We start from the raw sequence: 16,395 nt of genomic DNA, 5'->3' as shown, positions 1-16,395 counted from the left end.
CCTCCTCCTCTTCCTCCTCCCCCCACCCCTCTGCCTGCTCCTCCTCCTCTTCCTCCTCCCCCTCCTATTATACATGCTTGATCCCCTTTGCTTGTCTTCCACACTGATGTCCCTTGATCGTTTCTACGCTCTCGCTCATTTCATTGGTGCTCTCCTGACCACTATCGCATCTTTCCTCAGTAGACCTTGTGTTTTGCTTTTCAGACAGTTTCAAATTTATTTTTCATCATTTTGATCAACCCTCCTGCCTGCACTTTATTTCTCCTCAGAGTTTTTATGTATCCAATTTTTGCTGATTTCTAAGCATCTGTCTCAGAATTGCAGCTCTCATTATATTTCTTGTCTGTGTTTCAGTTTCATCTTCCTTTGATGCAGTAAAGCAACCTTTCACCATTTGCACGGTTTAGGTTCTCTTTCCTGATTTATCTCCTAACTGCACGCCTATGCTCTGCTCTTCTCTGTTCCTTTTGCAATGCCTTCCTTTCCTAGACCAGCAGCAACAGTTTCACATGAGCCACGTCAAGGACCCCGGTGGGTTACCTCAGATTTTTGTTGCGAACACCTTCTCTCGTTTCCTGTGTGAAGCGCAGTGCCCTGGTGATGGCTGTTGCTAGAGAGAGGAGCTGGGTCCTCATTTGCACTGATACGTAACTTCCGCCTCATGCTTTTTCTTCCCAGCCGAGGCCTCCAGTGCCATCTTCCCCCCGACATCACCCTCCTCTTCGGAAGCTGAACTCTCCTGGGACTTCTAGTAGCTCACCTGCCCAAGGACACCACTGTCTGTCTCCGCCTCCCTCCACACTGGGCTCTTGGCCCCCTCCTCATTTCTGCTGCCTCCACTCTGACACCCGAGGGGCTCCTCAGAGTTAGACAGTTGGTGTTCCTACTGGCCTGGCCTTTTTGAAGCTCTTAGTGTTTTATTTCTCCTAACTATATTGCAGGTATAGGTTACATGTTGCCTTTTTGCCTGCTTGGTAGACATTCAGAGTTTTAAAGGCAAGTAGAGAGATGAACATTAGATGTCAGCCTTTGCTCTGTAGGACTCCAGAGTGTCTCATCAAGTATTTTTAAGTGAATGATAATGACAAATGGTTTTCCTGCTACCACTTCAGACAGATCTGCCATATTTAATTCAGCACTGCAACAGTTCATATCTATACTCATAGCTTTTTCAAGATGTGAAAGGGGGCTGACCAAATAGCTCAGTGGATTAAAGTGCCTGCTTAGGTAGACACAGGGGCCTGGAGTCCCCGAGCCTGCCATGCCAGCCTCGTCCTGGAGGCATGCTGAGACAGGGATTGAGACTGGGCATGGTGTCACATACCTATAATCCCATCACTTGGCAGGCTATAAACAGAAGGATCACTGTGAGTCCAATCTGCACAGTGAGACCCTGTACACCCTGTACATCCTGTCCTAAAAATATACCCAAAAAAATGATATAAAAGGACCCCTGCATACCCAAAACATACCTGAATACATTATCCCTTCATGCATCAGTGTCTGCCAATGAAATCATGTGCATTTTCTATTCAAATGCAGTAAGATCTGTGAAGATAGAACGTCAGAGTCATGTGTTGCTTTCTGACAGACATCAGTCCTGATAGGTGCACTATCAGGCAATTGCATCATGTGTGACCAGCGCAGCCTGTACTTACAAGAACCAGAATGACCCGGTGTCACTAACCAGAACATCATCATGCCGGGCAAGACTGCACATGAAATTTACTGTGCAATTTTATTTTTACTTCTTCTTTTTTTCTGTACCAGGGATCGAACTCAGAACCTTGCACTTGCCAGGCAGGTACTTAAGCCACCGATCTATCTCCCCAGCCCCATCAACTGCATTTTTAATCAAAAATAAGTTCATGATCATGCCTAAAGTTTTATTAAAAGCACTACAATTCTGCAGTAGTTCAGCACTCAGGTTGAATCTGCGTGATAAATGTCATCACTGTAGAATACATTTTAGCTAGATCTCTGCACCTTTAAAAAAATAGCACTCCTGTACTGAGTGATTTTGGATTAAGACTTCACAACCTGTGATCTCACAATAATAATTAGGTGTGCGCCTTTCCACTTAGATGGTAGCTGAGAAAACAGGGCACCACCTAAAACATTTTCTATTTTCAATTTTGGAGTTTTAGTTTATTCTTTAGTATTGCTTCGTTTTCCTGACTGAATGGAATAATGGTCTGGAGGGTCTTTTTCTTTCAACTTCTATCTAGCTGAATGGACTATGGATAGCTTATCAATAATGTATGGATTTTGTTAAAACAAGAATATATTCAGGATATGTATTTATAGTTATGTAAAAATTACATGTAAAATGTAAAAATTACATGAAAATGTAGCTATCGCTCCCAAATTGTACACTAGGTATATAGCAGCAATCTAAAACATTGTAGAAAAATACTTCAATATGAGAATTAGATCTTGCCACATTGTGTTCTGCATTCTGGTTTATGTAACCTACCGCAACTTGGTGAGTCTCTTGCTTTCTGTTGTGAGGTTATCACCTCATAAAACGCAGCCTAACAAGAGCGTTCATGTAAAATGAAGCAGTACAGAGAGAACAAGACCAAGAAACAAAAGCAGAAATAATAAAGAGTTGAAGGAAATGTCCTGCTCAGGTTCCCATCCGCAGTGCCCAAGCCCTCTTCCTGGTTCTTAATCTGCCTGCTCTCTCCTTGGGGGCGCCGCAGGCTGCTCCACTGAGTAGATGGCTCACAACTGTCTGTGAATTAACCTCATATGTGGGATCATCGGACGAGAGTGCCTGGCAGGAAAGAACACAGCTTTGATTCTGGGGACGAAGGAGACAGGATTGCAGATTCTACCCGCCTGATCCTGAGCTGCGCCTTGCAGGATGCAAGGGCAACAAGACTTAAACAGGAATGTGGTCCTCACCTGTTTTGTTTTTGTTTGGTTATTTTTTTCCCCAGTGAGGAGAAGGATAACATGACAGAAAATAGTCAAATCAAGTCGCTTTCTTGGAAATAGCTACTCAAGAAACCAACACAATATAAAGAGAAGACAAATGCAAAAATCTTATGCGCTTGTTCTGTTTAAAAAGTCAAGACTGTCCAAATATACCGAATGCCCTTTGCGTCTGGCTGAACAGGAATGAAGTCTGAGAGGCTAACTGACAATGTGACAAGACTTTTTTTTTTTTTTTTTTTGATGTTTTCATTCTGAAATTACTTTATATTTCCAAAGAATTGCAAAAACAGTACAAATGTTTCAACATGTACTTTACATAACTTCCCATAATACATTCACATAGGATATTAACTAAACTAAAAGGCACTCTCGACTGCTGCCCGTTGTTCTGTTCCTGACAGTTCCTGGTCCGTTGTCCATGGCATTTAGACATTCTGCCTCCCTAGACTTGCACTCTGTGATAGTATCCCCGTATGGCTTTCTCTTGAACGACTGATACTTTTGAAGAGTAGTGGGCCGTCATTTTATATAGAATCCCTCCGGAATGCTGCGCAGGATGCAGCAATCAGAAGTCACGTGACTGGGGGCTGAATGTCACCTGAAAGCCCTCCGCTTTGTCCCCGTGGCTTGCCTGGGGCTCCTGGTCTCCTGGTGGCGGAGCCGCATGCTCACGTGACCTGCCTCAGCCGCTCTGTGGGTGTTTGGGGGGTGGTTTGGTGGAACTGGTGATTGAACTCAGGCCGTTGAGCTTGCCAGGGAAGTGCTTATTCCACTGAGCTGTCTCCGCGACCCCTGCTCTGTGTTCTTGAGGCTGGCCTCCCTCTGGAGGGCCCAGCAAGTGTCATCACCTCTAGCTTCCCGCGCTCCCCACATCTTAAGATCAAAATGATTTTTTTTTTTTTTTTTTTTTTTTTTTTTTTTTTGGGAATACTACTGCGGTGATGCCTGTTGTCCTTTCTTATCGTAGATTATTACTATAAATCAGATTATTGCTATCTTCTTAATAGTGTGGTCAAGTCTGAGTCATCTGTTATTACAGATGTCGTTCATGAAGCATTAGACTGTATAGAGCAGTGAAGAGAGCCTATTGCAATGCTGTGGAAGTATTTTTATTTTTAAAGAGATTTTCATTGACTATAATCACTATATATACGGCTCTTCCCAATCCTAGCTCTTGGTCCGACTGGACAGGCACTGTGGCAAGAGGTGGGCTCTGCCCTCCCTGATTAACCTAGACAGGTCCACAGCCTGAGGCAGCTGTCGCACTGGCTCTTTGAGTCACTTGTAACACGTGGGTAGGCTGTGAGCCCATAATGTGAGCTAATTCAGACACAGGGTTCAGGAGTGCATGGTTCCTCATCTATGAAAAAGCTCAATATATAAATATAATGAGAAATAAAAGGCAGATGATAGGAAAAGAGAAAGAAAAGTTGTAATCAAGCATGAACAATGCACCTTGATTTAGTATAATTATCTTAATATGTTTCATATTTTTTGTCCTAGTAAGCTGGGTGTTAATCTGTATACATGATAATTAACTTTGTAAGGACTTATGAATCTGACGCTGGGGAAAATAGAAGTTGAGTGGAAGGAAGGGAAAAATAAGAAATGAGGTATGTTGTGTACAAGTCCTAGTGTCCTACAATGAATGTAGCCACGTACTGCAAGCTATGAACTGTAGCCATGGACTACTAAAACTATTTTTAACAATTTTTTTTTAAAAACAGGTGAGTCAGCAGAAATAGCCAAGCAGCAGATGGGAAGGAAGGCGGTGCAGAGTGGCAAAGAACTGAGTGAAAGAGAGGGGCAATGGGAGACAGACGGGGGCTCTTTTTGAAACACCCTGCAATTTCGGGGTCTAGGCTGCTCACAGCTCTCCTGGGTCACTTCTAGGAGACATGCGGTCCGTAGATTTCTTTCAATTTCCTACTTGGATGCCCAATGGCAATTTTTCATGCTCTATCCTACAGGACTCAATGTTCTGAAATAAAGATGGATTAATAATATTAATAATAAATAATAATAATATTTGAAGAAAGTAGTTTAGTAAAAAGAACCTGGTAGTGATAGCAGAATGCACGCAGAACTGATAGCCCAGTTTGATTCTACCCCAGTTTTACAAAGCTCATACGACTGAGTGCAAATTGATCCAGACACTGGCACTGATTTTTTCAGGGAAGGAATGACTACTGAGCGTCCTCCCTGGTTCCACAGCCTGAGGAAAATCGCAATTAAAGCAGTTCTTAGCGCAGCGTTAACCCTGCTGACCTCCAGCGTTGGCTTTGCCCGCTTGTATAGTGCGTGTAATTTTTTTTAGCAGTGTGACCTTAATCATCTGTGAATTCCTCAAGTATTGTTGGGTATGGAATTCTAAATAACCGAGGACTCAAAAGCTTCCAGCATGCTTGCCTGATGGGGCAAATAGTGCAGTGTTTGAAATTCCTTTTCTCATTTGTTAGCTGATTTTAGAGAAGAAGCAGTTGGTTTTTTAAAGCAAATTGAAGTGCAAATAACTTATTTTTCACAGCAAAAGATAATTCTTAACTTTTTAAGCTTTTCATTATCCAAAAGATATGTACTCTGAAGTATATAATCCCAAGACTTTCATTTTATCCCTTTATGAGTGAGTAAAAAACATGAATATTGTGATTTTTGTTTTTAATAAATATGTAAACTATCTCAACCACTGGGTACTAAATTACAGGCTGACACAGTAAAAAATTCAGGTATGCTGCTTCACAGTAGGGTAACTATAGATAATAATTCTGTACCGTACATTTTCAAAGCCTAGAAGAAAGGACTTTGCAAGCTCTCACCATAAGAATGGTAACTAAGGATTGAGATGTATTTACATTGATTTAAACAGGACACAAATTATACATGTATTGAAATATCACATGCTCCCCATTAATATGTGTAATATTTATAAATGAGTTAAAAGAAAACTTCCATGCTTATTTTATGATTTTAAAGAGGGAAAATATGCTTCAGAGTAATGCACACAAAAATGCAGGTATGCCAGCACTCACACACACACACACATCTACACCCACACTCACATATATACACACTTGTACCTTTTCAAATCTTGGTTGTGTATTTTTACATCTATCCTGTCATAGTTACAAGTGCAGTGAGACAGGTATCTGTGTCTGGTTTCTTGTAATATCTTTCTGAAAATATTTAAAAGTAAATAACAGGTCTTTGTGATAGAAAATTAGACCCATAGTGCTTCATTTTGTCTTCAATGTGAGTCAAGGACCACTGGCAGTTGATTGTGAAGTCCATGTGGTTTATAGCACAATTTTCTTTCATTGTGAATTAGAATTGTGCTTTGGAAATATGAAGCAAGCAAGAAAAAAATAAAATATATCTTGTGAAAACAAAACAAAACAAAAAGATTGCCCTAAAGTACATAATAAATTGCTCTGAGGACCTTTGGCATAGTGAATCAGGCAAGATCATCCATGAACTCTGGCACCCCCAGGTAGGATTACTTAGAACTAATATTTATGTCCCCTCAGAATAACTAGCAATCCCCCAAAGGCAAGGAATAAAGGAAGGAACAATTTCTGTCATAAAAGATAGTTTTTAAAAAATGACTATGAATAACCTGGGTGTGATGGTCCATGCCTATAATCCCAGTTCTTGGGAGGCTGGAGAAGGAGGATTGCCACAGATTTGAAACCAGCCTGGGCTATGTAGTGAGTTCAAATTCATTCTGAATTGCATAACAAGATCCTGTCTCAAAAACAACCAACCCACCCCAAAAAATTTTGACCATTGAATGATTCTATATGGCACTGGAATAGAGTAAGACTATAAATTGCATATCAGACTTCTACTCCTTGTGTGTGACCATTTGTATGCTGTTGTATTCATAATGCTGTGTGTCATTTGTGTCATCATAATGTCATTTGTGCCCATGCATTAAGTGAAGCAAATAATAACTATAAGGGCTGGCCAAATAGCTCAGTGGATTAAAGCACCTGCAAGCAGGCACAGGGGCTGAGGGTTCGATCCCTGGGCCTGCTGTGCTGGCCGCACCTCCGGGGCTCGCTGAGCTGGCAATTGAGACTGGGCACGGTGGTGTTCGTCTATAATCCCAGCTCTTGGAAGGCTGTAAACAGAGAATCACTACAGGTCTGATATAGTACTGAGACCCTAAACACCCTGTAGATCCTTCCCTAAAATACACAAAAAAATAATAATAACTATAGCCTCAGTGGCTATCCTCTGCATATTTTTTTTTCATTTGAGCTGCTTGTAAAAGACTCTGTAGATGTCAAATGTGTTACTTCTAATCGCCAAATTCTCCATAATAGCTTGTATTTGGTGAAAAACATCTAGGTAGTTATTCTCTGTCTGTATTAAGTCATGTTTGTAATGTGATAATTAGTGTTTCTCAATGGTTAAGATTGCTGAAATCAGAGTACAGGAATTTTGAATTCAGAGTTGTTACAATAAAATGAATTAGGGCATGAAAATCCATCAATGCCCCAGTCACTGACTGCCAGCACAGATTTGCTCCTATTGTTATTTTGAAAGAGAGATTCCATAAGTCAGTCTCCTATTTTTGGTGTTTGAAGTCTACTAAGGTCTCTTCTTTGTAAGTCAGATGTTTGCGTGCAGTTACGCTGTTGTGTTTTATAGCAAAGTGCTTCTGCAGGTTTACCTAGAGTGTTACAGAAGAGAAGGCAATTGCATCAAGTGAGCTTTCAAAAATCAGAATAATTCCAAATTCCAAAACCTGTGTCTCTCTGAGCATTAGAGGACAAAACGTGGGTCTGCAGAGAGAGAAAATCATAGCACACTTCACACTGGTGCTCTAGTGACCAAGATGGTAGTGATCTGGCAACGTATATCAAGACCATGAAAGGGTGCACGCCTTTAATCCCAAATTCTACCTCCAAGAAATTATCACTGCTAAAAGTTATTAGGAAGTAATAAAAAGTCTAGGGTTGGATTCATCTGCCACAGATGGTACATACAAGGAAGACAAGAAAGCCGCAACTGCTCAGGCCTGGAGGACCGAGGAGCCCAGACTAGCATGTCGCCGCCCTGCGCAGCCCTTGAGGTGGCTCTGTGCAGTGGCCTTCATTCACACTGAAAGATGTCTTTGGCATTTTCCAGCTAGAACATCAGGCTGTACACATGATGTAACCATTATGTACTTTTTTAAAGAATTATGTATATAGACGTAGAAAGGTATTGGAAAGATATTTACCAAAATATTAATAGTGGTGATCTCAGGATGGCAGGATCATCGATAGTTCTTATTTTCTATTGCTGTACTTTGTCTATTGTGGTTATGTATTGATACTGTAACAATAAAACGTTTAAATTTCACTTAAATATGCTATTGAAGCTTGTCAGTATACCTTAATTTTCCAATTATACATGTGAAATTTTCGGTCAAGAAAAATATGATATTCTTCACAATTGCCTGGGTTCATTCCAGAGGCTGAGTGAATGCAGAAGGCAATAGTATGGCGCAAAGCCTGGCTTTCACGTGATGTGGGTTTGCCTAGCATAGCATTTAGAACACTGTTGATATTTTCCATGTGAGTGTATATTAAAACTAACAATGAAGCATTGAGAATGTGATGTTTATTGTCAAGTGATGTATAGAATTTGAGTCTCATTTTTAAAATATGCCCAGAAAGCATTCAAGTTCTGACCCATGTGGTGGGAACAGCCAGCAAATGCTCTCAACTAGCGGGATGTCAGCTGAGACTTCATAATCCCCTTGTTTCAGTCATCATAAATAATTTGCTACCCTTGGAAATGCGTTTTGAAAATACAATCTTTATCCCAAAATGCTCTTTTAACAATACGACTAAATAAGAGAATCGAATGCACATTGAGAAGCTTGCCTTGCCTGTGTCGCACTCCACGGTGAGGACGTGGTCGGTGCCTTCCCACTGCTTGGCATGGATGAGGCAGCCAGACCCAGCAGTGCGTCTGCAGGAAAGAGAGCTTGGTGTTTCGCTGCCAATTTTCAATCATTGCGTCTTCTGGTTCCCACAATGTGTGTCTGAACTTAGGTGCGGACTCTGAATGCTTTATCCTGCTTTGATAGACCATTTCTGTAACCCATGCATAATTAAATCCTATTACTTTTTATTAGAAAACTGTGATATCTGTTCTTTACTTACTGAAAGAAATAACTTTTTATTTTTCAGAGCTTCCATATGGCTGGGAAAAAATCGATGATCCCGTATATGGCACTTACTATGTTGAGTAAGTCTCTAAGCGTGATACTAACTTGTCGTTAATATGTCGCGAAGCTGTGTTAGGATTTCATTTATTGAGCATGTGTGGCTGACAGCCCCTTTTTCTCTTTCATCTTATTCTGAAGTACCCACAAAGGCGCTAGCAGTCCTCGTTAGCTGTGACTTGCCTTTCTAGCTGGCTAATTTGTCATTCCTTTCCTTTGACTCATGGCTCTAAAACAGCAATTGGAAAAGTGTGTTTCATACTGTTCTCTAAATGAATGATAAGTAAATATATTGAAGTGAATGCCTTTCATTTTGCAATCAAAATGCTGGGAGCTGACTGGTTGTGCAGAAGAGATTTCATATTAAACTAGGTTTCAAAAACAATTAAATGAGTCAGCCCTACTTTCCGGTTGAATGATAAAATAAAATTTATATATATTTTCTTCTTTTTTAGAACTCAATTTTAAATCAACAGCACTCTTTCATTAGATTAGATTTTATGTTGTCCATTAGAGCTTGCAATGTATTAATGCATTTTATGCTGTGAGCTAGTCCCATTTAAGTGCCCTTTTATCCAAAGTAAAGAACCTTTAGAGATTCAGTTATATACACAAGTTTTTTCTTAGGAAAATCAAATGATTGTCATAATTTTAAAAAATTAAATGTACCAATTATCCTTACAGAACCCACTACAGATAGAAGAGAAATTATTCTTATCTACTGTATTTTGTTCCTAACATTATTAAGAACAAAGGCCACACATTCCTTATAGGAATTATATGCCCAGACTGTGTAGAGGTTGAAAAACACAAGACTATGACATTATTTGTCAAAATGTAACTTTCCTTTTCTAACCATAATCTGCGTAAGAATGAGCTAACGCCAGAGGGCCAAGTGTCGTAGGCAATAACCTTTGTCAGTAGGGGTATTCACACAGCTGTGCTGGGGGCAGCCCTGCTCAGTGCTGGAGGTGCAGATAAGAAAGACAAATGTTCCTTGGTGCCCGCTAGTCTCTCCCACAGGAGCACTAGTCCCACCTTCACCCCACTTCTCTTGGGGAAGTCCCAGTGTCGCAGCGGTGCCCCCTTCCCAAACTCGCCCAGGTGGAGTCAGCACGGGCTCATCTCTTAACACAGTATCCACTCTCTAGAGTCGGGAAGACACACCATCGGTAGAAAAGGGAAGTACAAGGAGCCGGGGAGATGGCTCACTGGAATAAGCGCTTCCCTGGCAAGTGCAAGGGCCTGAGTTCAATCCCTGGTTCCACCAAAAAAAAAAAAAAAAGAAAAGGGAAGTACAGCGGAGGCAGCTCTAATTGCAAAAACAAGTGAGAATCATTCATCAATAGATATAAGACCTCTGAGTCCCACTCAATTGTTAATCAATTAAAATACTCAGTTATTATTAATAATAATGATAATTCAGCTGCTGTTCCTGAATAAAATTAACACTGAATGTAATAAGTAGCTTAACTTAATTCACTGGTGCAGCCTGCTCTGGGCATGTGACATCTGAAACCTAGGGTGGTTCTAGATGTGGAAATAGAACTGGAGTGTGCTACACACACTCTCTCTTTACTATATTTCCCTCTGGCATTATTGGGTGAAAAAAAAAACTGGCCTTCCCTTAGGTCACAGAGTGGTAAACCCCATAAAGATCCAGATAGGAAATAGTGAGGGGAGTGGTAGACCTCTGTCACAACAACCCAGCTCCGCCTTTTATAGCGTGAAAACAAGCAGAGCACACTTATACAGCCCAGGGAAGCTGTGTTCAAGTTAAGCTTTATTTACAAAGCATTTTGTCTGAAAATCATAGTTTTCTGATCCCTGCTGCATTGTAACTCTTCAGATTGTTCCCCAGTGTCCTTAGTTCCTTCGAGTTGACTTGCAATGAGGAAATGGTGTTTTGCTCAGTCTGCCCCAGTCACCTCTCACACCTCTGAGACACTCACGCTTCCTGTTGTCTTCATCTCAGAAGCATGCATTCATCAGCACAGATCTGTCACTGGTAGACCCAACAGCCCCAGAGAAACTGTTCCTATCAGTAGCATTTGAATGGTTGTCTTTTAATTGGTTTCTGTGTGCACTATACTTCCCTCTATGTTTCTCGACTTCATTGTACAGCCATCAGCCAAAAGTTGTTCAAAGTTTAATCATGGAGTGTAATTAACGTAGACAGACATGTTTGATCATTGCTGAAGTGACTGGCTACGCAGTTGCACTAAGTTATTGTGCACTCACGGACACAGGTCACAGGGTATCAGAATAACTTAACTCCTTCTGGTGGCACCATGCTCTTTATCTGCATTCCAGGAGCCCAAAGAGTTTGCCAGTGCCGGTCATGAGGTGTGAGCCAAGCTAAAAACTGTTATAAATCAGCAGATAATTCAAACTTAAAGATAAGGTTAGGTTGAATAACCTCCACTAGTATTTCTCAAAAACATCCTTTAGGAAAAAAAAAAATCCACTGACATAATTAAGCCACTTCAATTTGTTTTGAATAATGTGGGCATTATTTGAAATGAGAAGCATCTTCCACCACATCACAGATTGTCAAGTGTTTTAATTGCAATACTCTTATCTCCATGATTTATTTTAATTGTATCTCTCACATCCACCCTGCTCTCTCTTCTTGTATATATTTGTTATCAATATAAAGTCCTCTTTGTGGAATTTATATGAGTCTATGTGTAAATACAGTGGTTACCAGCACTCCCAATCCAGGGTGTTTCAGCTAAAAAATTATAGAGAAAAATAATAGACTTTTAGTTGTTTATATATTTTCCAGTATGGATGCCAAAATTATAAATGCAAACTGCCTATGTTCATAAATGTAGTGATAGCCTTAATGTTCATGTCTGATAGAATCATATTTTATTGCTAATATTGGTATTAATCTAACAAAGCACAATCTGTGGTCATGAAATCTCGGGTTAACTGATATGATTGGTAGTAGGCAGTGTCTTCTCTGTCAGGCAGTCTTTCTTTGTGTTTAATTGTACACCCTCAGCACACTTGGGGCAGGGCCCTGGTGGCCAGGAAAGCCTGTGTTTATAGGCACTGGGCATCCACCCAGGCTGACAACAGCCCCCCTTCAAAATGACCAACCACTGGGCATAGGAACCACATACAGGGGACTCTGTCAGCAGTCCCCACCCCCTAGAAGTCAGTGCCGTGACTCTGGCGCAGCAACGCAAATACACACTGTCCTGTCTGCCACACACAGCCAGGGAGGAGGTCTTGGAATCCACAGCAGAAGAAATCCTAGGGTCCAGATCGGCCAGCTGTTGACCACTGCAGCTGACCTTCCCTGCTGTGCCTCACTTCTGCCCCCGCCCCCACAGCCCAGGGAGATGAACCGCGGCCCCAGCTCTGCGGGGCACACTGTGTTCATATTCACTTTTAAGATTGCACTGGAGTGTGTTCAGGCGCCAGAAGGACCCAAGCAAGCCTCCCCACGACACCCCCAAAATACTGAGTGCTTTAGTCCTCAGAGCATGCAGTGACCCAGGCTGGGTCCTCAGCAGTCTCAGCCACATCTGTAGCCCTCTCCATGGTGCTGATGAAGTAAGTTGTCTTAAGTTTATGGGTGAACAAACCCCGGCTCACAAAGTAGAGGGACTTGCCCACTGTCACACGTTCTCGTGGCGAAGAGCTGAAATTTGGATCTCAATCATTTGGCAGCTGAGCCAAGACTCCAAATTCTCCCTCAAAATGCCTCCAATAATTGAGCTAGCATGTCTAATCCAGGCTGGGCCAACAAAACTTTGAGACTGCCCACTTGAAGGAACTAGGACTCACTTGAGAATGTTCCCTGCCCTTCACGCAGGGGCCCAGATGGCTGGCCAGCCTTGGGAGGTGGTCCTGCCCTCCCAGGATGAGGAGACACGCAGAACGCTGCTGAAGCAATGTGGGCCACCTTGTCCATAGCCCTCCCCACGGTTTCAGAGTGGTCCTGAGCACCACAGTCACTGGAAGCAAGACCTGAAGAAGAGAAGTCCTTTTGGGGTAGACCTGAACATGGGGACATGGGGACATGGGCTGCTGTTCTGAGGAGCAGATGCAGCCTCACAGCTCTGAGTCTCAGGGGCCAGTGAGCCTCCCTCAACATCATTCCTTATTTCATCTACAGGCGGGGCAGGTAAACCAAGTTTTTCCTCCATGTAGCTGCAGAAAGCATTTAGCCCAGTTTTTCTTGACAGACACCAACTCCATGCTAGCCAGTGCTTAGCAATGTATTAAAAGTCTTAAAGCTGCTAACTAGAAATGTAACTGTCACCGTTCATAAGGAAAGGAAACATTTTCTAATGCAAAAAAAAAAAAATTGTGCAAAATGTGGAGCTGAACAGCTGTGACTCCTCTACAAATGCAGTTTTCTCTCCTCTTTGGTGAAATCATGTCTGCTGGGTACATTTCGGTTCTAATGGCAGCTACACAATTTGCTTAACTAGCTAGTCCAGGAGACACAATTTCCTAGGACAGCTTTCGTGGCGGGCTGACTCCTCTGCACAGAGAGAGAAGCAGGCCGTGGAACCAGAGCCAAAACAAAAGTAGGGACGACAGATGTGGTCTTCCTGTCGAGGTTTTACAACTTTTTCTTGGGCCCTCACACCTCTGCTACTCTGAAACATGACTTGTGTGCAGTTCCAGAAAGCATGGGAGATGCTGCGCAGTATCTTCAGTGTAACATGGGATGCCGAAGGAAAATGGGTTCATTTGGTGGTTAATGGTGAACACACATCCATTGGAGCAGCTTGGGGCCTCATGCCTTTGAGCTGCTAAATTGCCAAGAAAAAAAAAATCCCAGAGTATGGATATAGACATCTTTAAAAGCCAGCAGATATGTGAACCATCTTCAATTAGATATAAAAAAATGAAAAATTAGCTATTTTAAATCTCAGGCTTGTGGTCTATAATGAAAGTTAATTTTTCAAACTCAGTTTTTCATTAATCTTTGTTTTAAGCTTATCAGTACATTGGAGGTGTGCACAATGACCACATGCCTCGTAGGCAATTTGTACCTGTGCAGGATGTAACTTGATTCTTTTCCCCCTATTCTGCTCCTCTCTTGTCAAGCTATTTTCCCTTCCTTATTCACAAAAGCTGTTTCCACTTTTTCCTTCTTTTCATGTTTTCTCTCCTTTCCTTCCCCTCTCCCCTTCCTAGTTCGCTTTTTCATTTCAATATTTTCTTCCCATTTCACCATATATAAAGAATCCATTAATCTTTAAAGCTAGGATACCTTTTTATACTTTCCCAGCAAGTATTTAACGAAAAAGGGCCAGTCAGATAGCTCAGATAATTACAGCACCTGCTTAGACAGATGCAGGGGCCAGGGTTGGATCCGGCCCCGCCCTCGGGATGCACCGAGACAGTGATTGAGCCTGGACGTGGTATCATGTGCCTGTAATCCCAGGGCTTGGGAGGCTGAAAACAGGAGAATCACTACGAGTCTGAGCTATGTGGTGAGACTCTGTAGACCCTGCACTAAATACATAAAAAAAGAAATCCTTTCCCCAGATTACATGTTTCTGTCACAGGAGATGCAAAGCTCAAGTGCCGTTGTGGAGTTGCTCAGTGACTTTCTGTGCTAAGGCGAGCCCCCCAGCTTAGGACCAGCACTGACATCCATCCTTATCACCCAGTGGTCCGCGGGATGAGCTGCAGCTTGCATGGTGCATTGGCTCTGCAGCCACCACCATAAGATCTGGGATAGGCAGGCTATGGAGAAGGAGGTGGGGGAAGGCAAAAAGGCAAGAAGAGGGGCGTTGTGGAGCACTTACAGGAACCCAAGCATTGCTCTAACTGACTGGCAGCGCTAGCAGATTTAGCTCGCCCTGCCCCCGTGGAGTCTGTTTTGCTATCCCCACTTTATAGGAAGGACACTGACGTACAGATCTTTTTACAAGTACTAAATAATAGAGACATGGTTTGAACCCAGCCCATCCCATGCCAGACCTCGCATTTAGCAGATTTATAGAAGGTTTATAGAAGTCTTTGATGAATGTTATTTTTTAATCTTTAATGTATCAATAATATGTCTAAGAGTTCTCCTTTTGGCATTGTTTTTCTAGTACTTTCATGACTGCATCATACTCCAAAAGCTTAGCAACTCTCAGGAAACCATCTGATTTGGAAAGAAGCATATACCTTAAGCTCATAGCTACAAGGAATAAGAGCAGCGTTTCTTTAGAATTTCTATGAAGTCCACAGTCCTGTTGAAACTGCTGAAAGAAGGACTACAGAAGCAGTGCTCCCATGGTCCCCAAGGGCTTGAGCTCCTAAGGTAGCATGGAAGGAAGTTAGACCCCCATAATTATCCAGGCTACTGTCATCGGACCTACGGGATTTGGGACATAGTGGAGGTGGCAGGATGGAAGGCGCATTTAATTCGCATGCTTTGTTCCACATGGTAATCACCACAGGTACAAAATAGGAAACCAGAGCTGTAGGCAGAGGAGGCCAGGGCCCAGTCGCCAGTAGGGCGGTGCCCCGGGAGGCAGCAGGGCTCAGGACAGAAGAGGCTGGTGCAGTTTCCTACATTACAGAGCACTGTCCTGTGTTATTCACAAGTCACAGTCATTAAGCCAAAGTTCAGAGCCGAAAAAGCAAAGGAAACATACACACACACACACACACACACACACACACACACGCTTGCACGCCTAGGGTACCTTATTCCTAACCAACCTCTAATGAGCTCATGTCTCTCCCCCACCATTGTCCCTGCTTTTCTCCCCTCAGAGCGGAAATCTTTTACTGCCAAATAAAGAACATGTTAGGTCTCCAGAGATTAAACTAGATTTCATAGCCAACAGAACTTTACAAATAATATTGAATTATTCTCATTGTTTTCAGAATTCTAAATAAATGTTCCTATTCACAAATAATTTTCATAATTTTAATCAATTGTAGGAATTACTCCTAAAGTCAATAATTTAAAAAGGAATTATCATTCTAGCATCAAGTTCTCTTGAAGAATATACTTATAAGTAATAATGATTATAATGTAACCACTTTTTTGAAGCACCTGGTTGGGTTACCATATAGTACATTTTATGGGCCAGATTCCTTTACAGGAGACCCCTGCTAAGGCATTTTGCAGAACTGGAGCATGGACAGGTAACAGTGCACAGCCCGTAGGTCATGCTTAAGTATATGCAAGAAAACAGAAATTATCCCATGCACATTATCTGACCACAGTGCAATGAAACTGGAAATAAATGACAAAA

General features: G+C 42.0%; 1 protein-coding gene across 4 annotated transcripts in view; it reads left to right on the top strand.

Annotated features, from left to right (window-relative positions):
• Positions 1-16,395, top strand: part of Magi2 (membrane associated guanylate kinase, WW and PDZ domain containing 2) — a 1,451,928-nt gene that overhangs the window by 1,098,873 nt on the left and 336,660 nt on the right. For all 4 annotated transcript variants that reach the window (XM_023724303.1, XM_023724304.1, XM_004639270.2 and 1 more), the window contains one exon: positions 9,129-9,186. In XM_023724303.1, the coding sequence (XP_023580071.1) occupies positions 9,129-9,186 (58 nt within the window). The remainder of the gene's footprint in view (positions 1-9,128; positions 9,187-16,395) is intronic.

Source organism: Octodon degus, unplaced genomic scaffold (assembly GCF_000260255.1).
Source record: "Octodon degus isolate 3935 unplaced genomic scaffold, OctDeg1.0 scaffold00108, whole genome shotgun sequence".
In the NCBI taxonomy this organism is placed as follows: Eukaryota; Metazoa; Chordata; class Mammalia; order Rodentia; family Octodontidae; genus Octodon; species Octodon degus.
The sequence above is the reverse complement of the archived record's forward strand: the minus strand, read 5'-3'. Positions and strand labels throughout refer to the sequence as shown.